Consider the following 22,592-nt stretch of genomic DNA (forward strand, 5'->3'; position numbering starts at 1 on the left):
AGGAGGGATAGTCCATGCTCATGAGATGAATAGAAAACCATATAAGGCAGGTGGAATCAAGGGCTAAAAATAAGCAGCTTGAGAGTCCAGAGAAGGGGGAGCAGTTGTTGGAGAGGCTTTGTGGTTGGGGACAGCTTGAGCTGAGTTTCAGAGCATGTGGATACCAGGTGGTAGGGGCAGGGTCTGGGGGCTTTAGAGCCAACAAACACCATCTTAATGTGAGAGCATGTGGGGAAGATTCCATAGGGCCAGGCTTAGATGTTGGTTCTTATATTATTTTCTTGTGGCTGCTGTAATAAGTTGACACAAATTTGTTGACTTAACACAACAAAAATCTAGCCAGGTTCAGTGTTACATGCTTGTAATCCAGCTTTTTGGGAGGCCAAGGCAGGAGGATTGCAAGTTTGAGGCCAGCCTCAGCAACCTAGTGAGACCCGTCTCAAAATTTAAAAAAATAAATAAATAAAAAGGGTTGGGGATGTAGTTCAGTGATGATGTATCTTTTGGTTCAAGCACCAAAACCAAAACCAAACTAACCAACCAACAGAAATCTATTCTCTCACAATTCTAGAGGCCAGAAGTCCAGAATCAAGGTGTTGGCAGGGCTGCACTCACTTTGAAGGCTTTAGGGAGGATCCTTCTTGCTTCTTCCAGCATCTGGTTGCTGTCAGCAATCCTTGGTGTTCCTGGGCTTCTAGACTCTTTGCTTTAGTCTCTGCCTCTCCTTGCCTATGTTCTCCCCTCATCATGTAAGAACATTGAGGACTTTGGATTTAAGACCCACCCTAATGCACTATGATCTCGTCTTAATTAGTCACATCTACAAAGACCCTATCTCCATATAAGGTCAATTCTCAGGCTCTTGGTGGACAGGAATACTGGGAAGATACCATTCAGCATACTGCAGTTCCTTACCCTGGGACCCAGTTGTCTAACAGTTGCTGGCTTTGAATGTTTAGTCTTGTCTTTCTCCTAGGAGACAGTCTTCTGCTGGGCAGAGTTGGCACCTGTTCCCTTGTGCTCCCTGGTCTTATAGCCCCATGGTGGCTCCAGTGGCTAATTTGGAACTAACTCTTCTGACACACCCACAGCAAGTGTTGAATGAATGTATGGACAGCTGACGGGGGCAGAGGATTCCTGAAGCAGCCTCTCTGGCTACAGTAGTCCTGGGGAGGAGGGTGCCTGCCGGGTGCCTCAGCTGCAGATCAGGTTAGAGGGGGCAGATACTGAGGGAGGGAAGGCTGATTCCTGGATGGGAGTGTGATGCAGAGAACAAGGACCAAGAAGACTGAGCTTTCTCCCCTGCCCCCTGCCTGCTGTGCCCCGATCTCTTTTCAGTGGGGATTGAACCCAGGGGCACTTTACAACTGAGCTGCATCCCCAGACCTTTTAATTTTATTATTTTAAAATTTAATTTAAAAAATTTCTTTAGTTGTAGATGAACATCATGTCTTTCTTTCTTTCTTTCCTTCTTTCTTTCATTTTATGTGGTGCTGAGGATCAAACCCAGTGCTTCACATGTGCTGGGCAAGTGCTCTACCACTAAGCCAAAACCCCAGCTCTTAATTGAGACAGGATTTTGCTAGGTTGCCCAGGTTAGCCTCAAACTTGAGATCCTCCTACCTCAGACTTGCAAGTAGCTGGGATTATAGGGATGTGTCACTGTGCCCAGCTGGGGTTCCCATTCTTTTTTTTTTTTTTTTAAATATTTTCTTAGTTGTCAATGGACCTTTATTTTATTGATTTATATATGGTGCTGAGAATCGAACCCAGTACCTCACACATGCTATGCAAGTGCTCTACCACTGAGCTACAACCCCAGCCCCTGAGGTTCCCATTCTTACAGCACCTTTCTGCTAGTAGCAGAGGTCCCTCACTGGAAGGGCAGAGTAACAGAATCTTCTTACTGTGGATAGCAGGGTCCCTAAACTGGAGTCTGAGTGTGTGAGCAGCTCTGAAAGCAGATTGCTATGGTTCATCTGGTTCTTGGGGAAACGGGATGAGGGGACTGGCCTCCACCTCTTTCCAGCTCAGGGTCTTCAAGCCTTTTCAGAAGTATTCACCAATGATCATGGGGGCCAGTGTCAAGGGGCCCTCCTTAACCTGTTGTTCTGGGCTTTCCTCTGTCTTGCTCTCTCCCACCTTCCTAAACATAGCCGCTGGTTACTTCACATGTCTGGCTGGGCTCCTGCAGTGGACCACCCAAAATGTGCCTTCGTGAGCAGCTACTCAGAGCCCCAGGGATCTGCACCCCCACTCAGGCACTGAGACTTTGCCCTTGTGGTTGGATCTCTCTTGCTGCCTGCTCATCTCCTCCATTCAGATCCTAAAGTCTGTGAGGTGGAGCTGAGTTCAGCGGTTCCATTTTGGTTATCACAGGTGATAGCTGGGACAGCAGCTCTCCCTGAGGTTCATTCATTTGTTCTTCTTGGCTCTTTCTTTCCCTCCCCCTCTCTCTTCCTTCCTTGTACTTTTCTTGCACTGGGAATTAAGCCCAGGGCTTTACACATACTAGGCAAGTGCTCTAACACTGAGCTACATCCCCAGCCCTTTCTGAGAACTGGGCTTGGAGGGGTTCAGTGACTTGGCCCAAGGACACAGTTTTGAATACTGGTCCTCTCTTGTTTTCTGGAACTCTTTGCCACTGACTTGAGGAAAGATTTTTCATTTTGCTACCATCCATCTATTTATCCATTCATCCACCCTTTTTCCATCCATTCATCTATCTATTCATCTATCCAGCCATCCAAATGGCTGTTCTAGGTGATACAACATCCCTGACAGATAAGAAACCAAGTAAGTAAGTTATATAGTTTATTAGTAAGTAAATGTGATGGAGAAACATAAACTACGGAAGGGAATTGGGGAAGGCTGATGGGGAAACAATCTTAATGGGGTGGCTAGGAAGGCCTTACAGAGAAGACAGAATCAGAGCAAAGGCTTAGAAGGGGAGGGAGTGTGCCGGCTGGTTGTCTGGGGAGAGTGTGCTTAGCAGAAGGCATATCAATCACAGTGAGGCAGGAGGATTCCTGCCCTGGTCAAGAAAGAATGTGTCTGGGCAGCTGGACAGAGAGGACAAGTTGACTAATCAGAGGAGATGAGGTCACAGGGGACGCAGGGCCAGAGGGTAGGGGCCTCTAGGCCACTATAGGACTTTGGCTTCTCCTTTGCATGAGACAGGAGTTGGTGGAGGACATGCTTGAGGAGTGCTGTTCCCCAGTCACTCTTTTATTATGGGGAGCACACGCAGAGGGCATGGGGAGGGGTGGCTGAGATGGAGCACAGGAAGCTTGGGAGGTGGGCAAGGTAAATGTTTTTCTTTTATGTTTTATTACTGATGAAACAGGCCCAGAAAAGTTCAGTTACTTACTCCCCCACTGCTGATTAGGGGAGAAAACTTGGGCTCCTGATTCTGATTTCTGCTGGCTCTTTCCTTTTTTCTCTTCCCTTCCTCCTGCAAAGTCCTCAGAGCTTCTCCCCACCATGCCTCACTGGGTATCTCTGCCTGACCTCCAGGGTTATATCAGCAGGTTCTGTCTGCAAAGGCCTCTTTACCGCCTGGCCAGGTTAGCAAGGCTAGCTATTCCTGAACCTGCAGATAGGCCCTACAACTAATGGGCTTCAACTACATTTGGCAACTGTGGCTTTAGAGATGGGGCATGATTTGATATGGGGTCTCAGGGTCAAGGATGGTACATCCTTGTACAGGTGGGTTCCACCCTTTATAGCCCATAGGTCTCTGGGAGGATGGGTATAAGTTGATTCCCCCGGTCAAGGCCAAAGGTCAGTGATTCTTAAGCTGGATATTAGTGTGTGTGAGGATCACCTGGTAGCTGTTAAAAAGACTCCTGAGGCCTCCTATCTCACCTGAGTGTGGTCCAGATGGTTTGAGGAATTGGCCCAGGAAATGTACTCTTAACTAGGTGCCTTTGTGATCCTTTTGCAACTGGCCCTTGAGTCACCTGGAAAAACGCTTACTGAGAGAGGAAGCTCCTTTTTGTCAGGTGTATCCAGTAGGCACTTATACTTCAGGGATAACTTACAAGCCCCAACTGAACACCTATAATACCCCTGGGGATAGAGGCCATCACATAGGTGACAGGTGCTGTGGGAACCTAGAGCAGACACACCTAACTCAGTACTGAGGGGTCACTGGGCGGCCTCACAGAGGATAAGCTTCAAAGTTGAGCTCAGAAGTGGGAGCCAGAATTATCCCAGGCCCAGGCGGGAGCAGGGGGTGCCAGTGGAATTCACACTCTGGTGTTTGGCTAGAAACCCACCCTGAGTGAAGTAGGTTCTTTAGAGAACAATGGTGCAGGCCGAATGGTGTGAATCTCTATGCTCACTACTTTCTCATGACCTGTGGGGATTTGGCATAGCCCTTGTCCTGGAGATGTGCACCTGGAAGAGAAGATAGGACACACATGTACAGCCTCCTTACCCCAAGGTCACCACCGCAGAAGTCAGATCTGTGCCATGTCACTTTGCTCAATGTGCAAAGTCATGGACTTAGTGAGTTGAGGCCAGAGAAGGCGATCTGTGTGGCCTCAAGTGGTAACAACCAGAGGGCGCTGTGAAGAGTGGCAGGGTGGGGGTTACCTTAAAATGTGGCCTTATTTGGAAGTAGGATATTAGAGATGTTGTTAGTTAAGAATGAGACATTGTGGCTGGGGATATAGTTCAGTTGGCAGAGTGCTTGCCTTGCATTCACAAGGCCTTGGGTTAGATCCCCAGCACCACATTTAAAAAAGGGGGGAAAAAAAAAAAAGAATGAGACCCTGCTAGGCTTGGTGGCACAGGCCTGTAATCTTAGCAGCTAGGAAGGCTGAAGCAGGAGGATTGAGGCAGGAGGATCACAAGTTCACGGCCAGCCTCAGTAATTTAGTGCAGCCCTAAGCAACTTAGCGAGACCCTGTCTCAAAATTTAAAAAAGGGCTGGGGGGTATGGTTCAGTGGTAGAGTTCAGTGGGTTTAATCCCCAGTATTCCACCTCTCCCCCACAAAAAAGAACTGCTGGAGAAGGTGGGCGCTACATCCAATATGGTGGTTTTCCTATGGGGAGTGGAGAGACACAGCAGATAAGGCCATGTGAAGAAGGAGGCAGAGACAGAGGAAGGTAGCTGTAAGCCAGGGGTGCTGGAAGATGCCAGGAGCTAGAGGCAGGAAGAGCCCTCCCTACAGGATGCAGAGGGAACGTGGCCCTGCTGACTCCGTGATTCAGACTTTGGCCTCCAGAACCGTGAGAGAATGGATTTCTATCTTCTGTGGTACTTCATTATGGCAGCCCTAGGAAACTGACACGAGATCAGGTTCAGGCATCAGTGCAGGCATTTGGCTCTTGTCCAGCTGGGGACTGCAGGGACCCTTACGGCAGGCTGGCCTGTTGAGCTCAGAAGTAGCCTTGGGGTGGCTGTGTGTGGCGCTTGGCATTGATGGGGTGGGGAACGGGGGTAGGGCACAGTAGGGCAGGGGTCAGCCTGGGTCACTGAGTGTGGAATGTGCATTTGCTTTACCTCTGTTCTTGGCTTTGACCTTCTCTCTCCAGGAGAACCCCATGGGAACTAGGGAGAAGATGGCCTGCCTTGGCCTTCTGCATGGCTATGGGGTTGCCAAAGGAAAAATATGTAATAGCCCAGGGCTCCCCAGTGGCAAGAACTTCATATGGCTTTGGTACTTGAATAAATGAGATGGGATATAAGAGCCCAGGCTCTTGGTAATACTACACCAGAGAAGGGGACTGCTCTCAGACTTGCCTGCTTATAATTATGTCTCCTGAGAAGGAGGACGTCCACAGAGGGAACTTTATAGAAGACCTCAGAGGCCTGGCCTGAAGGGCCTGGGTGAGCCATGGCTCACCCAGGAAAGTGTGTCCTCACGTGTTGAGGTTCAGGTGACCAGGCTGCTTGGGCATATAAACTGGAGGCTCTAGTAAGGCTGCTTCCAGGGCAGGCAAGAGATTTCTGGAATGGTTCCCCCTTAAAATGGCCTGAGCATGCTGGATATCTTTGCCAGTGGTATTCCAGGTTCTAGGAGCAAGAATACAGGGAAACGAGAAGATATGGTGTGAAGCTTTGAGAGTTTGTACTGTTTGCAGAGCACCATGGGTGGGGTCCTTCCTCGGGTGACCAGACTCTGGAGGGGTCTTCTGGTCCCAATTCTATGGCTTCTGCCTTTGTGAATTCAGGTAAGAACTGATGCCACATGGCTTTTGCTGAACCGATATCCTTTGTCTCCTGGTGATGACCCTAATGAGACCATTCCCTGCATTCTTCTGGTGACAACAGGAATACCACATACCTTATGGCAAGGGTCAACAGCTTAAATCTCACTCAAATCCTTCCTAAAATCTCCATACAGAGCTGTGCTTAGGGAACTAGCTGGACTTCAAATCCACTCTGGATACCTCTGGCATGGTCCTCCTCAAGTGGCCATCCTTTGGAGAAACAAACAGGAGTGAACGAACAAGTCCAGGAATACCAGGTCCCCTGAATGGGTGAAATGTGACCACTTTAATATTATAAATACCAGGGAGGAAAGGAAGTGCTTGTTTGGGAGCCTGAGTGTGCAGACTGTGGCGAGGAGTCTAGAGACCTGGGGTTTAGGCCTGGCTCTGCCCCTACTCACTGGGTGACTTCTGACATATTATTTTCCTTCCCGGACCTTGTTTCCTCATCTGTGAAATAGAGTGTTGGGCTAGTTAATTTCTAAATTCCCTTCCAGTTTTAGAAGTCTCTAATATAAACATAATCATAAGGATAAAGAATAATATGAGATTTGGGACCATGCATGTTAGGATCCAGAGGTGGAACTCATCTGTTGTGGTTGTGGTGGGACTCTCTGGGGAAGAAAATGGAAAATCTGGCCTCTTGGTGTTTGAACAGTAACACTTCCAGAAAGGTCTGTGGGCCAGGGAGCCCAAGGCAGAACATCTGTATTCTTACTGACCTAGCCTTTGCCCTTAACTTGACTTTCCTCCTTTACCCATTCTGAGAATGGGCAGTTTCTCCTGTCTCTGTGGCAGTTGGGGCAAAAGCTATTATAGACACCTCACTGCCAGAGCGGGCAGTGGCCGTGCTGGGCACTGTTTGCCAGGCATCCTGGTTGTGGTGCTTCCTTTCACCTGGTCTTCCAATCAGCAGGAGCTGCCGGTGGTGGTGGAGGAGAGGGGTAATGTACAGCCATGCAGGCCTGTGTTGATGGCTTTAAAGCCCTGAAAACAGGAGCTCTGATTTCACTTGAGCAGCCTGAGCACAGCATCCCTCAGGCAAAGGTGGAGCCGCTGGCCCTGTCTCTGAGCCTCACTGTGTGCTCGAGGGCTGACTATTTTGTTCCTTACTGTGAAGATGACAGTGCCTGTGCGGGTATCTCTAGTGTCCTCTCTCCAATTGTGTTGCTATTTCAGAACATCTTGAAGGGCACTTACTTGTTCTCAGCCTTTGGAAGGGCTTTCTTCCATTCTCAGACAGAAGCCTTGGCCACGGGTCTAAATGTCCCCTTGAGTGTGCATTTGTGTTGGGGATGAAGTTCAGGAGCACCTCACTTCAGTGTCTTCATGTAAGAACCTGGAATGTGGGGAGAGGGAAGTGGGAAGTTCCCTCTGGTCATGGATGTTTCTGGGTGATTCAGGACTGACAGAGGCAGTGACCATAGGACTTATCTTTGGGCTCATTAGGATGAGCTCTTGGCCCTGGGAGTGTGGCAGCTCAGGCCCTTTCCTATCCCCACACCAACGGAAGTCTCAGAAGAGAGCAGCACAGTTCCCAAGTCACCTGTGGCCCCAACCTGAACTGCTGCATTTGGTGGCAGAGGAGAAGGAGCTCTACCAAGAAAGACATCCTCTGGTCCCCTGACCAGACCCTCAGGCCCAAAGGGTCAAAAGGAGCAGAGTGAGAGTGAGCTAGCTTGGCTGCTGTTCAACAGTGGTTCTGTTTGGCCACTCAGTGAACTTGGGATTTAGCCAGGAGTCTTTTCCCTTCTAGGAAATAATGGTGACACCTGAAACACATTAAATGCTTATGAACATCACTATATGTTTAAAAAACTCCCAAGGGTGTTGCCAAAGCAGGTATCATTATCTGCATTTTGTTGGTGAATGAAGTTTGATACATTAATGAGCAGCCAAGGTCACACAGCAGGCTGGTAAAACAGCAAGGGCCAGAGCCTCCTGACTTCCAAGTGCATTCAGAGAGGTGAGTCTCTTGACTCCTCAGCCATGAGGCTTGGCAAAGGAAAGCCCTAAGGTGTGGTCCTCCCAATCTAAGACATTTCAGATGTACTTCCCAAGCTGGAGAGTCCAGCAGACTTCCTCCAGCCCAGTGGGCTGGGAATGAAGTGGGTCTGGTTTCATTGCTCCTTTACCTGCACAGCCCAGATGACTCTGACTTTAACTCAAGGCATCTTAGAGGGAGCTGTACTCTCTGGCTTCAGCAGGTTTCTCCTTGCCTGGCGCCTCAAAATTAAACCATCAGCCCTCTCACATCTCTCCCCACAGATCCCAGGCAGATTCAGTTTCTTTGAGCTGGAGGTGGGGAGGTAGCAGGAGGCCAGCCACCTGCCTCAGTCTGTCTCAGAATCCACCCTACATAGCTTCTTCCTTCCTCCAAAGGGAGGAAATTATTGCCCAGTGAGCTGATCTTGGAAAAACTAGATGCTCAACTGAGTATCCCTTTTAACAATCAGCTTACACTGAGCAGGTATGACTTAATGTTTTGCTTCTGGTATTTGCTCTTCAACAATGAATGAGGCTGGGCATGGTAGCACATGCCTGTAATCCCAGTGGACAGGGAGGCTGAAACCAGAGGACCTCAAGTTCAAAGCCAGCCTCAGCAATTTAAGGAGGCCCTAAGTAACTTAGCAAGACCCTGTCTCCAAATTAAAAATTAAAAAAGGTCTGAGGATGTGGCTTAGTGGTTAGGTACTTCTGGGTTTAATCCCCAGTACCATCAACAAAAACAACAACAAAAAGAATGAGCATTTACACTCATGAATGCCTCCAGGCATTAAAGACAAGCATGGATTAACCCCCCCCCACACACACACACATACACACAGGTCATGGGATTTCTAGTAATTTCTCTATGTATTTCTCAAACCAAGAATTCTCAGGAATTGGGGATAGGATGGAAAGTAGTTATTCTGTCAATTCTCTATACTTGAAAGTTAAAGGTAATTATGTTGAAATATTTAACCATCATTTTTATTATTTATTTATTTATTTTTGGGGGTGGTGTTGGGAATTGAACCCAGTGCCTTATGCATAGGCAAGCACTCTCAACTGAGCTATATCCCCAGCCCTATTATTTATTATTTATTTTATTTTTTGGTACTGGGGATTGAACACAGGGGTACTCTACCACTGATCTACATCCCCAGCCCTTTTTATTTTTTGTTTTGAGACAGGGTCTCATTAAGTTGCTGAAATTGACCTTGAACTCACATTTCTCCTGCCTCAGCCTTCTGAGTCACTGGGGTTACAGGTGTGCACCACTACTCCTAGCTAATGATCATTTTTAAAAGGAGGAATAAGTGGGAAGGCTAACAAGTTGCTGCCCCAGGGCAAATGTGACCCCTCCTATTGGCTGAGTAGAGGTGGTGGTTGGAATGTGGCCCAAGCTGGGACAGCTCCTGAGACTTAGAGATGGTAGGGAGCTGGGTTCTAGAAGCAGCTGTTGCTAGTGAGCAAGCAAGCCCTTCAGCCCTGGGACAAGCACTTCCCAGAGCTTGAGACTTTTGTAAAATCCAACCAGTTGATGTGTGAGACGGTCCCTTTTGACTCCAAATCTCAGGTTTCTCTCTGATTGCTGCCTTTGTCCTGTCCCCTGTGTGAATCATTTTGGGGCTAGAGTCCAGCCAGGGACAAGCTGTCCCAGTGGGATTATACTTGACTTTAGGAACTTGGCCAGGAAGCCAAATAAACCTTCCAAGAATGGCTGCCTCTTTCACTGCACCCTAGTCACCTTTGTCTGGGGAAGAGGTAAAGGCCAAAAGAATGAGCAGTTAGGGTCTCAGTCTTTCCTGTGCTAAGGTGTTGGCTTTTTGGTAAGTTATCTGATGAAGGCTTCATCTAAGAAGTGGAAGAACAAGGGGCCCTGAGTGGTGAACAATCGACTCTGTGGGATAAGGTGGAGAAAGAATGAGACAGCAGAAGAGGCCGGCCTTGCCCAGGAGTGTTCAGAGACAAGACTAGAGAAGGAAGCTACCTCAGCTGCGTGTCTCTGTGTGCGACATGTTCCCAGCCACTCTGGAGTCACAGCCTATGAGAAGCCATTACATGGGTTGAGGGCAGCAGAGGATGACTTGTGACTCCTCTGTGCTCCCAAATTAGGGGTTCTGACCACCTGAGACAGCCAGATCCAGGCATAGAATGAATTTTTCCCTGGGATTTTATTATTAAAGACTTGTTTACATAATTGAGTATGAGTGATGGTCAAAGGGTGTATTTATGTGTGATTTTGAACTCTAGAGTTTCTGTTTGAGTGGCTAAGAAGTCATGTGAAAGAATACCTCTGCAGTCTTTGTTAGAAATATCTGCTAAGGAGACTCAGGCAGGCTGGAATGGAATTTGCATTGAAGTGGGCTCAAAACAGGCCAAGAAAACAAATGATCTTGGGTTCTCAGCTATAATCTTCTGATCTCCACTTTCAAATTCCAAATGGCCCCCTTGGTGCTAAGGGAAGTCTTAGAGGAGTCTCAGATGTTGGTGTTCTTTGGAATTACTTTGCAGAACTCACAACTATGCTCTGACTCAATTGCAGAGAACAGGGTCGTGCTTGAAAATTCTGCAGGTGTTTCAGTTATCTGTGTGGAGTTTGGTTCCCGGGCAGAGCTCTGCCGGCTTGGCTTGTTGAGCCTGTCCTGTGTCTGCTCCTTCATTTCAAGAGAGGTTGATACTCCTTCCTTTTTCTGCCTTAGAGAGCTGGAAGGAGGATCATAGAATAAGAATAGGAAACATGAAGTTCTAGTGAGGGCGATATAGGATTTAACTCAGAGCCTTGCATCTGTGGATGGACAAAGTGAAAAGATACTGTGAGGGAGGCTTTTGGGGGATGTTGGAGAAGTTGGTAAAGAAGAGATAAGAGGAACTTATTTATAGAGAGAGGAAAAGAGCCCTGATTGTCAATCTCCCTCTTCTCTCCCCTTCCTAACAGTGGAGCAGACAGATCCAGGAAGTACTGAGGGGGCGATAACCCTCACCTGTTTCATCTCCCCTCTCCTCAGGCACTTCTGTAGGAGCCTAGCACTTCACGGGACATGGTTTGTGAGCCACCTGGGGAGCAGAAAGAACTCTAGGCTTTGGAAGCAGGCTGAATCCCAGCTTGACCCTGTCCTCCAGCAAGCCTTTAAAGCTCTCTGGCCAGGGCTTCCTTTTTTCCAGTTGTACTCACCAGGCCCTTGGCAACTCTGCAACACTCTGAGTCTATGGAAAGTGCTTTGGAATGAGTGAGGAGCTGAGGAAACAAAATTAGGGTGTTTGGTTAGTGGTGGAAAGAAGAGAGGAACTGAGTCCAGGGCAACAGCTGAGTCTGTGGGGCTGGTGGGAGAAGCTGAAAGCCCGGCTCCCAAAGAAGGGCTGATGGCGGAGGGGGCATCCAGAGAGGAACAGGACTGGTTTGTGCCATGCTTAGCCTGGATGGGTGGGACTGGCCCAGGACTGGCTTGGGCCTTCTGTGGTTTCTGGGGCTGAGCTGGGGGCCCTCTATTCATATGCTCTGACATCAGTGTCCAGGCTGGAGCTGTTGTGTTGGCAGCAGCACATACAGTATGGTACCTCATGTCCTGGAATGGGCCCAAACTCATTTTCCCAGGACTCAGCCCACACAAGGGTCCTCAGTGCCTTCTTACACCTTCTGCTCCAGCTGCCAACAGGGGCTGTAGCAAAAAACTAGGGAAGCCAGGGAAAGAGGGAAAGACCTGGCACTGGTCTTGGATATCAAGAAATTGAGCTGAGGGGCTGGGGATGTGGCTCAAGCGGTAGCACGTCCGCCTGGCATGCGTGCGGCCCAGGTTCGATCCTCAGCACCACATACAAACAAAGATGTTGTGTCTGCCGAAAAAAAAAAAACTAAAATAAATAAAGAGAGAGTTTAAAAAAAAAAAAAAAAGAAATTGAGCTGAATGTAATGGGAGGCTCCTTGGGTCTCTGATGTGCACCCCAGGGGAGACTTGGGCCCAATTGCACAGCTGCTTCCTGGGTTGTAATCTCTAGGGGCCCAATGACATAGCTTGTTTCATTAAGGGACTGTATTAGAGAAGTTTTTTTTTTTTTTTTAGCTCAGGAAAGAAAGTCACAGGGCATGAAGCTATCATGCTCAGTCTTTTTCACTTCAAATTGTGTAGCAGATGGCCAAGGGCAGCACAGCACTAAGCTGTAAACACCAGGGAAGGGTGTAGACATAAATGTGTGCATACATGCATACACTCAACTTCCTGATCAGGAAGTGGAAACACACAGCGTGAAGGTCATGGCAAGCTAGCGTCTATGGTTCCTCATACCCCATTGGGAATCCTCTTACTCTGACAGGGTCAGAGAGTCTTTTGAGAATATCAGAAATGTTACAGGAAGTCAGAACTAAAGTCCATGTGTCTTAGTATCATTGCCACAACTGCCATCATTGTTATTACTACACCACCACCACCACCATCATTATCATCATCACCATCATCACCACCATCATCATCTTCATCATCGTCATCATCAGTCAACAGGAATCTGTGGAAAGGTTCCCCAGAGGAGAAGCCTCAACCACTGCTACTACAAGAACAAATGCCAGGCCATGGGAAACCCCCAACCTAGGAGCCCCCAGTAGGTACCCTCCCCATGGGGAGGGCCTAGGAGCACAAGCCTTGGGGTGAGGGTTATTTGGCTTAGCAGCTACAGTGGTTCATGATCTTAATGTGTTAGAATTGCTGAAGAATTTTTTTTTTTTTTTAAGTCTGGATGCTGGGGTTACAACAGAGACTGTTTAAATCAGAACCACTGAGGAAGGAGAGGAAGTATGGGACCAAGAACTAGGTGATTCCACCATGCAACTATGTTTCATGGGTGTTATAGACCAGCACCTCTCAAACCATAACTGAGGATTTTGTTAAATGCTGACTCTGATCAGTGGGTCCTGGCAAGGGACAGAGAGCTGTCTCCAGCAAGCTCCCAGGTGATGCTGAGGCAGCTGGTCCCAGACCACACTTTGAAAAGTGAGAACCCTGCTCAGAGGTTGGGCCATCTCCTCACAACTCTGAAGTCAAATGGCCCCAGCTAGTTATTAGCTATGTGACATTGGTGAGGTCCTCAGTGTCTGGTTCCGACCTCATTTGTAAAACGGGGCTTAGGGGTTAGGAAACTAGAGGTGCAGGGGCAGAATCAGTACTTGGAGTGGAAGTACTTAGGTGGTAATGAAAGCATTTTTTCCCCCGGTACTAGGAATTGAACCTAGGGTGTCATGCATATTAGTCAAACATTGTACCACTGGATTATATCCCCAGCCCCTCAGCCCCCATTTAAAAAAAATTTCCTTTTTAGTTGTAGATGGACAAAATATCTTTATTTTATTTATTTACTTTTATTCAGTGCTGAGGATCGGACCTAGTGCCTCACACATGCTAGGCAAGCACTTTACCACTGAGCAATTACCCAACAAGCCCCCATTTTAAAGTATTTTATTTTGAGACAGGGTCTTGTGAAATTGACTATGACCTTGCACTTGCAATCCTCATGCCTCAGTCTCCTGAGTAACTGGGATTTGCAGGCGTGGGCTACCACATCTTGCTATGAAAGAAAATTTAAATGAGTAACATCTAGCATCCCACCCTATCCGCCCACCACCACCGCCACCAACTAAGGGATCTTACTTGTACCTGTATGTAACCTCTTTTAGCACTTTCTATGGGTCAGCCTGTGACCTGGGAGTACAGAATTAAGACATGGTTCCTGCCATCCATGAGCAGTCTGGAGCATGAACCAAGAGGGAAGGCACCTTCAGGAAGGGACTGAAGTCACTCTGGAAAGGGGTTTCCTGTGCCCGCTGAATATATCACAGACCAGGAGTTGGCAGTTCTGGGTTTTTTACCCCTTAGTCACCTGGTAGCCACATGTCTGGGGCAGGTCAAAGACCATCTACTAATTTGGCCCTAAAATTTGTCTGGCAGTAATGAAGGAAGTTAAATGTGGTCATGTTTGTGAAAGTGCTTGCAGAAAACTTTATGTATTAGTATAGGGCTCCTTTGTTATAAAAAATCCCAAAGCTTTCCATCCTTCTGAATTTCATGTAGGCTGCATAAAGGGACTAATGAGAAAATCTCCCTTCCTGACCCTGAAGGCTGCCCCAGCTTTCTGAGAACCAGGGAGAGGGTACTCTGAGGCTGAAAGACTTTTCTTTATGGGACACAGAGATGGGAGCACCAGGCTTGGCCTGAGATGAGAGAAGGGTGACTATACCCAGCAGAGGGGTGGGGAGAAAGAGGCCTTGAGAGTCAAGGGAATTGGGGTTGTCTCAGCCACCTCAAGGTGAGTTATATGCAGTCCCCTGATCCCCATAAGCCTGCACTGTCCTCCTATGGTGGGGCCTCCTCTTTAAACAGATCTCAGTCTGGGCAGGAGGGGCAAAAGGAATAGGCCCAACCCTTGCTTCCCACCCCATTTTCCAAAATTATTAAACTTGACCTTTGGCAGCAGTCTCTGGCACAGACTGGGCTCCTGTATGCTCTCTCCTGCTCCCTCTTATGCCCTCCCTCTCTGGGTAAAGCTACAGGCCCTTAGAAGGGGATCCCCTTAGAAGGGGTTGGCTGAGGCCACTGGGAAGCCCAGGCCTGCCTGTTTTGGATATCTCCTCTTTAGTCCCTGTCCCCTCTAATCTAAGGTAGTGAGGCCAGCAAATGCCTGCCATTAAGGGGACAGAGTTAGATGTGTGACTTAATAAGGTTGAGAGCCACAAGTAATCCCCTAAGTACTTTGCCATGTAACCTAAGATTATCGGGCCTGCAAACACCTGTTTTCACCCCTTTGCTGATAGCAGTATAAAAAGCATGCTGGTTAATGACTCTAGGAACTGACCAGGGGTGGAATGTACAAACATTGTCCTATCTTGGAAGTGTCTCCTCGTGAGCCAGGTGGCACGTGCCTGTCAGCAAGGTTGAAGAAGGACTGTAAGGGCTCACCCAAGTTTCCAACCATTGTAATCATCAGGACCTAATGGGGACTCGAAGGTCAGGGATAGGTCTTTGGGGCTCTTGGGGTAGTATATCATCTAACTCACTTAGTGATGGACGATGGGTCAGTCCACTAACATCTTGGGATAGAGGTAGGTGATCATGACAACCTGTGGAGGGAGGCATAACCCTGCATACCAGGCACACACCATATTCCCGTCAGCGGGAGCTAGATTCTTGTAGACTCTTGAGAAGCAGAGCAAGTGCCAACCCCGTGAACTGACCAATCATGTTCTAATCATTTAGAACTGCAAGTCCCTGCTTCGGGTGGCACAGAAGATGTTGGCAATTTGTTGGAGAATCATTTCTCTGCTGGAGACGCAAGTCTAGAGGAAAAAGAAAGGGCGCTTAATGCAGATGCGGCCCCTGGAGACAAGAATCTGCTCCTTCACTACCCAGACCACAGGGAGGCTGAGAGCTCGGAGCAGACCGCCACCGGGGCCCCTCCTGCTGACACTGGCCCAGGCCCCGAGCCAGAAGCCAGCCTCTCCAATGCCTCAGCCTCAGAGTCAGCTCTACCTGGGGATGCTACAGGGACTGGGGAGGAAGAGAAGGGGCCACCAGTGGCAGGCACCCTCCTTCCAGGAGGGGATGAGGGTCCCGTGGAAGAGGAGAGACCAGAGCTCAGTTTGGGAGAGGGACCAGGAGAGGAAGAGGCTGGGCTGGGGCACCCCACTTTGGGAACTTCCAGTGGGGAGGCAGAAGGACAGGAGGAGAGTGACAAGGAAGCCAGGGGAGTCCCAGGAGACAGCTCCATGCAGGGAGCAGTATCAGGGGTGACAGAGCCTGAAGCCTTGGGGGCCTCTCCTAGGGAAGAGGATAAAGAGGTCCACACCCCAGAGGCAGAAGGCAAGGGCAGCCCAGGGCCTGATCACCAGCTGGTAGAGCCAAATGGAGCCCCCATCACCACATCTGCTGGAGAAGAGTCAGAGAATGACAACGACACAGAAGCCGGGAAGGGGGCTGAGGACCAGCCACAGCCCCAGGCCGATGATGCCCTGGAGGCAGAAGGCGAGGGCATCCCAGAGCCTGACCACCCACCAGCAGAGCTAGATGGAATCCCTGTGGCCACACCTATGGGAGTAGAGTTGGAGGCTGAACCGGACACAGAAGCCGGGGAGGGGTCCAAGAACCTGGGGGAACCCAGCCTCAGCCAGGAGGCTGGCCTAGCCATAGAGGCCAGTGAAGAGTCTGGGGGTGCCCAGAGCTCCAGCACTGGGGAGACCCAGGAAGACCTTCCCCCTGAGGGCTGGGCACCAGGGATGCCTGAGGAGGAGCCAGATGAGACCTCCTCTGAAGAAGAGGGTGGTGAAGAAGGTGAAAGTGAGGAAGAAGGAGGAGTTCCATCCAAAGAAGAGTCTGGAGAAGACAGTGGCGATGGGGCTAGCTCAGAAGAGGAGGGGGGCACCTCCCAGGAGTCTGGGGAGCCCCAGGAAGCAACAGGAGCCACGAACTCTGGGCAGGAAGGGGCCCAGCTTGGCACAGAGGAATTAAATACAGGGTCTGAGGGTGGTGAGGCCCAGGACTCTGATGCAGAAGAGCCGGAAGAGGGACATCAGGGGAGGGGGAATCCTGTAATTGCTCCTCAGGGTAGGAATTGATTCCTTAAGGCAACCCCAGAACCTTGGGCAGTTCCATTCTTCATGGAAGTCTTGTATAGGACAGGACAATCAGGGATGGGATATGTGGGAGAGTCCCTAGGTAGTTGTGGGTTTGCCAGGTAGGGCCTGTTCGGGGTACCAGCCTGGGGAGGTATCCTCTGTCTTCTCCAGTGTGGGGGGACTGAGCAAGAAGGTCCAGAGGGACTTGGCCATTTCTGAGTCTGGCTCTCTGAACCCCTCCTTTAGGGTTGCTAGATGGACCAGTGCCTTGAGGACAAGGCATAAGAGGACTGATGGATGGCAGGGAATGAGGCCCCAAGTCCGGCTGGTGAAGCAATGTGCAGGGAGTTGGAGGGCGGTTGGGAACCACTAAGTGATCGCCTTGTGAACTAGTTCCTGGGTCTCCACTTGAACACCTCCTGTAGGAGGAATGGGAACTGTGACCAAGAAGCCAGGATCACAGAATGAGAACTTGGGCTGACTATGGCCACTGATGTCCCTGAAACATCCACCTGGAGTAGAGTAGCCCTCAAAGGACTAAGGAATAGGAAGGGAGGGCATAGGGCAGGGACGAAGCTATTGGGCAGTGATGCTAGGACCCTCAGGATCCTCAGTCCTCATTCCCCATGACCGCGAGTAGAACAGAAGCTGGGCTTTCGGGGTGGAGGTTGGGGTCAGGTGTTCACTTTCCCAGACAGCTTCACACAGGTTTCCTTGCAGAACTTAATGTATATACTCTGTCAAGTGCTTATATTCTCTGTAAGTGGTGGGCCTGCAAGCAGTAAGCACCTCCCTATTCCCTGTCTTCCCTTCTGGAGACGCATGGGTTTGAACTCAGATACTGCATGACACATATGGATACTGGTCTCCCTCTGCCCCACAGATCCAAGTCTACCTGCTCCTAATCTGAGACCCTCTGAGCAGGTGGCCTGGCTAAAAAGGTTGTGACCTTAGAGGCCTAGGGAGGTGAGCAGCCTGTGCCCTGGAGCTAGCTGGTGGTGGGCATGGCCATCTGTTTTTTGCTTAGGGTCCAGAGGGACCTGGACCCTAAACACACACACACACACACACACACCCCAGACACGGCAGTGGCCTTCTACCCATTCTCCTGCCAGTGTGATCCTGATAACTCATTTGTTCTGTCAGTTGTCTGAATGGCTCCCGCTGCCTTAAATGAAATGCAAACCCCCATGGTGGCCTTTAAGGCCCCTGTGGACCTCTTCAGCTCCCCAGCACCCAGTTCCCCTTCTCTGTGACCGGCTATAGACCGCTTCTCTGCATCTTGCTAAACAATTCCTATATGGTCCTTCATAGAAACTCCTCTCTCTTTACTAATTAACCCCTTCTTAGCTGCAGACCTCAAGGGAGACTCCTCTGACTCCCTGCTAAGGCTGTAGGCACAGCCCTAGGCCCTTAGCTGCCAGGATTCTTTATCTCATAGCTTCCTTACTGTTCTTAATTATTACATATTTTAAAGACTATTCATCATTTATCTCCCACTAGACTGTGGGAAAGCTCCCCGTGGGCACCACTGCATTCCCAGCATGACACTAGGTGCTGGGCATGTAATAGGTGTTCAGTAAATAAAATGGATCTCAATACTTCGAATTTAAATTTGGATTTTCTAATTCTATCCTAAAGGCAGAACTCAGTTCAGTTCAACCTGGCAACTTGTTCAGCACCTGTTTGAGGCCCAGCCCTGGTCCCTCTCTCTGGAGCTTAGAGCTCAGCTGGCCTACTTTACCCTGACCCTGTTGTCTGCTTCTTCCCTCAGAAGAAACGGAGGATGTGAGTGAAGAAGCCCCAATGAGGGACCGCTCCCACATCGAGACCACCCTGATGCTGAATGAGGACAAGCCAGCTGATGATTACTCAGGTAACCAGAGAAGAGAGGGAGACAGACCAGCCCTGAGGCCAGCAGCCAGGCAGAGTCTGGGAGCAATAGAGCCTCACGGCTGTCACTCTGAAGCCAGAAGGGACCACAAGGAAGAGAAGAAACCTGGGAAGGGGGGGCGGTGCTATGTGAGGCATCTCCATGAGCAGAACCAACACCGGAGCCTCCAGGTTGGTAGGGAGGCAATCCAAGCTGAGCAACTACCACAAGGGCCAACGGCAAACCCCAGGGCCGCCTCCATAGAATATGCCCACGTCTGTGCTCTGGCAGAGAGGATAGTTAATAAGAACTCAACTCATTTGTTTTGACTTTTAGTTTACAAGGCTCTTTCCAATCCAGTGTTTCATTTCATCATCATAATAACCTGAGAATTTCAGTAGGGCTTGTCCCATCTTAACTGATGAGCTAGCCAAGGTCACAGCAAGGCAGCAATTTGTTCTTGGTGCACAGCCAGAGAGGAGCAGAGTGAGGGCCAGAGCCTCTCTAGCTTGTTTCTTGGTTCCTGAGCTCACTCTCCCAGGAAGACACCTAGGGATGACTGGGTCCAACCAGGGGCACTGGGGGTGCGGTAGGCAAGGGCTTGGGTAGCTGTGCTGCGGGCCTGCTGGGCACCTGGCCTCTTTGACCTCTGGGTCTAGGGCAGCACAAGCAGAGGCAGGCAGCAGAGATATAAAATAAATGGAATTCTCATTTTTCAAGGAGAGGACCTTCAGTTGGGCTGTAGGCTGAGCTAGTGTTTCCAGATACACTGTTGAGGTAGGAGGGAGAAAAAAGTTAAGTTTAAAAAAAGAACTCAGGAGGCTTTGCTGGGTAAGTAGGAGAATGCTTTTGCCTTCAGACATTGGGATGTGGACTAGTTCCCTCCACAAAAGTGAGCATATCACACACTCTCTTGGGTTGCCAATGACCGTGCTCCCCACCAGACAGAACTGCCTAGGGTATGAGGTCACCCCACAGTGAAGGAGCTGCCTAGAGTCCACCTAGCCTGATAGTCTCCTCTTACCCCTCTTTGCCCCCAGCGGTGCTGCAGCGGCTTCGAAAGATCTACCATTCATCCATCAAGCCCCTGGAGCAGTCTTACAAATACAATGAGCTTCGGCAGCATGAGATCACAGGTACAGCATGGCCCAGAGTGGGGGCCACACCTCTGAACCATCCTGACTATTGCCAGTGCCTACACATTTCACAAGTTCCATACGTGCTATGTTCAAGTACACCAGGGGCTGAGCTCTCCTGAGAATTGGGCAAGACAGGGACCTTAGTCCTGTGAAGCACCCATGTCCAGGAGGAGTGATAGATAGTGTACAAAGCATTGATAGATAGCATTTCATTGTTAAGCATTTATGTCTCAGTAGCACAGATTTTGATTTCTGGGACGGTGATGCCTGGTCAGGGAGCTTCTATTGCTCCTGTGTTCATGAGCCCTCCAGGGCTTCCAATTCACTTGTGGATCATGTCTGAGTCCTCTGATTGGCCTGTATACCTCCCTTCCTACCTGTCATTCTTACCAGGTGGCTTGTGTTGGACTGGTGAAAATGATAAATATGAGGCCTACTTCTTATAAAAAATTGTTTTTAAATAGTACATAATAGTATAAATTGGGCGGGGGGAAACACTTCCTTTCTTGATCTCTCACTCCTCCAGTTCCATTCCCAAAGATGCCCTGTTGTAGTCTCTCATGAATGCTTCCAGACATTTCCTCTGCAAACATGAGTATAGAGAAGTCTGTCTTTCTTTTACACAAATGGGGTGTATTGTGCCGTGTGTGTGTGTGTGTGTGTGTGTGTGTGTAGATCCCTCTTCTTTCTGGTGCCTGCTTGGTCCTTTCTTGGTCCTCTCATGTTTTGTATAACCAGTATCCTCCTGATGGACATGGGGTGCTTTTCATTTTCCATTTTAAAAAATGTTCCAGGCATTACCATAATCATATTTTATGTAAGTGTACTCGTAAGATGTTTTTTTAAAAAGTGCAATACTGAATTAAACATTTTGATACTTGTTGCCAAATTTCCTTTGACTATACCAATTGGTAAAGAACAGTAGATGAGCGAACTTACTTCCCCGCAGCCATGCCATTTTTAGTGTTACTCATCTTTGTGGTGCTGGTGATGGAACCCAGGGCCCTGAGCATAGTAGACAAGTGCTCTACCACTAAGCTACACCCCAGCCCTATTGCTGTTTTAATTGTGATATTGCAAATGTCTTCCTGTGTTATCTCACTTGATTCTCTCAAATAGCTATATAGTAGATAGGGTATTATCGGGTGTATATTATTGTTTTACAGAAGAGGAACCCAATGCCTAGGAAGCACTGTGTTTCCTGGGTCACACACATGGGATTAGGATGGAGACTCTGTATCTTCTCCCAGGGGAAACCCTGTTCTATAGCTTCCCATACTTCTTCTCACAATCCTAAGTAGTGCTCTTCTCTTTCACAGAGAACATAGAGACCTTGGTGTGAGGTTACAGTCTCCTAGTGGCTCTGCTCTGTCCTCCACACTTACCTTCTCTCCAGCCTTGACACCAAGAATGGTGTGGCACTCCCAGGAAACCCCAATCTTGAAAGCAGCAGAGGCCAGGAGGCTGCCGGTTGTCCCAGGAATGGTGCTCTGGAGGGAGGGCGTATGTTGCTGGCTCCTGGTCTCACTTTCTGAACTTGGCTCTTCTCCCCAAGTCCCTCGCCAGTTTCCTGCATGACCTCCTGTCTCTGGCACTCTTTGCTGGTCTCTCCCACACATGCCCGTGATGCCCCCCTGCTGTTGAGAGTAGGAACAGCAGAACCTTGTCTGGGGTCTGTCTCAGAACCTGCAGATCTGCAGGGCCCGCCTTGGCCTCCCTCACCCCCACCCCCACCTCCACCTCAGGGCCTGGGTAAAGAGACTTTTGTGAAGTCTCTGTGGCTATAACTGGGAATACCTGTCACCTCCCTGCCTGCCCCAGCCAGATGGGGACCTCTGTGTATTTACAGGCAGGGAGGGAAGGGGTATGACCATGGTATCCCTTCCAGGCCATGTATATGTGCCTGCATTCATAAGACATAATCTTCTAGGACTTAGCTTCACTCCAGAGAAAGAAAACCAGTGCATAAAACATCCAGGTGCAGAAGAGGAAGTACTGTAAAAAGACAGAGGGGAACATGATATAGATAAACACTGCTATATATGCATTGAGATAGCGGAAAAAAATATGTTAGAAATTAGCAGTGGCATCAGAAACAGTGGCACATGTCTGTAGTTCCAGCTACTAAGAGTTTGAGACCAGCCTGAGCAATATACTGAGACCCCTGTCTCCAAAAAAAAAAAAAAAGACATTGAGCAGTGGTTACCTATTAGAGATAGTGTTGTGGCCCAGGGAGATTGGGGATAGGGATGGAGGTTTTTTTCATTGTGTATCTTTTTATACTTCTGATTTTTGAGCCAAGGACTTAAATAAAAATATAAGAATAAATGAAAGAAATAAAAAGGAGGATTTTAGTATTCTATGCAAGCTCAGGGAGACAGAGACATCTGGAGACTTAATTATGTAGGACTGATTATTCAGAGAAAAACTGAGAGAGGTACTGAGGAGGCCTGCAAATCAGCAGTGGGACTGACTGCATCTCATGTCAAAAGCCTCTCACCCTCCCCTCCCTGTTGTGTGTGTGGTACTGGGGATGGAACTCAGATCCTCACACAGGATAGGCAAGTGCTCTACCCTGAGCTACACCATCTTTGCTTTTTATGCTCCCTAGCATGGACTCTAGAAGGTCCTTGTACACAGGGCCCTAGAACCCTAATATACCCTGTTCAGTGTTTGGTCTTGGACAAAGGCAAATCTGTAATGGAATTTGGACACTAATAGTAGAGACTGGCCCTAGAGCCCAGGGTTGAGTTAAGCCTAAGGTGAGGATTTGGGGAG

General features: G+C 49.0%; 2 protein-coding genes across 2 annotated transcripts in view; both read left to right on the forward strand.

The window, feature by feature from the left end:
• Positions 1–22,592, forward strand: part of Srl (sarcalumenin) — a 36,848-nt gene that overhangs the window by 10,345 nt on the left and 3,911 nt on the right. Inside the window, exons 2-3 of the mRNA XM_027940389.2 lie at positions 18,577–18,678; positions 19,716–19,811. Of these exons, the coding sequence (XP_027796190.2) occupies positions 18,609–18,678; positions 19,716–19,811 (166 nt within the window). The 5' untranslated portion in view covers positions 18,577–18,608. The remainder of the gene's footprint in view (positions 1–18,576; positions 18,679–19,715; positions 19,812–22,592) is intronic.
• Positions 15,262–17,074, forward strand: LOC139702964 (sodium/potassium/calcium exchanger 1-like). Its single transcript, XM_071605752.1, has 3 exons — positions 15,262–15,265; positions 15,448–16,713; positions 17,049–17,074. Exons 1-3 carry the CDS (start codon positions 15,262–15,264, stop codon positions 17,072–17,074), a joined length of 1,296 nt encoding a protein of 431 aa, XP_071461853.1.

The sequence above is a fragment of the Marmota flaviventris genome, chromosome 19 (genome assembly GCF_047511675.1).
Source record: "Marmota flaviventris isolate mMarFla1 chromosome 19, mMarFla1.hap1, whole genome shotgun sequence".
NCBI lineage: Eukaryota > Metazoa > Chordata > Mammalia > Rodentia > Sciuridae > Marmota > Marmota flaviventris.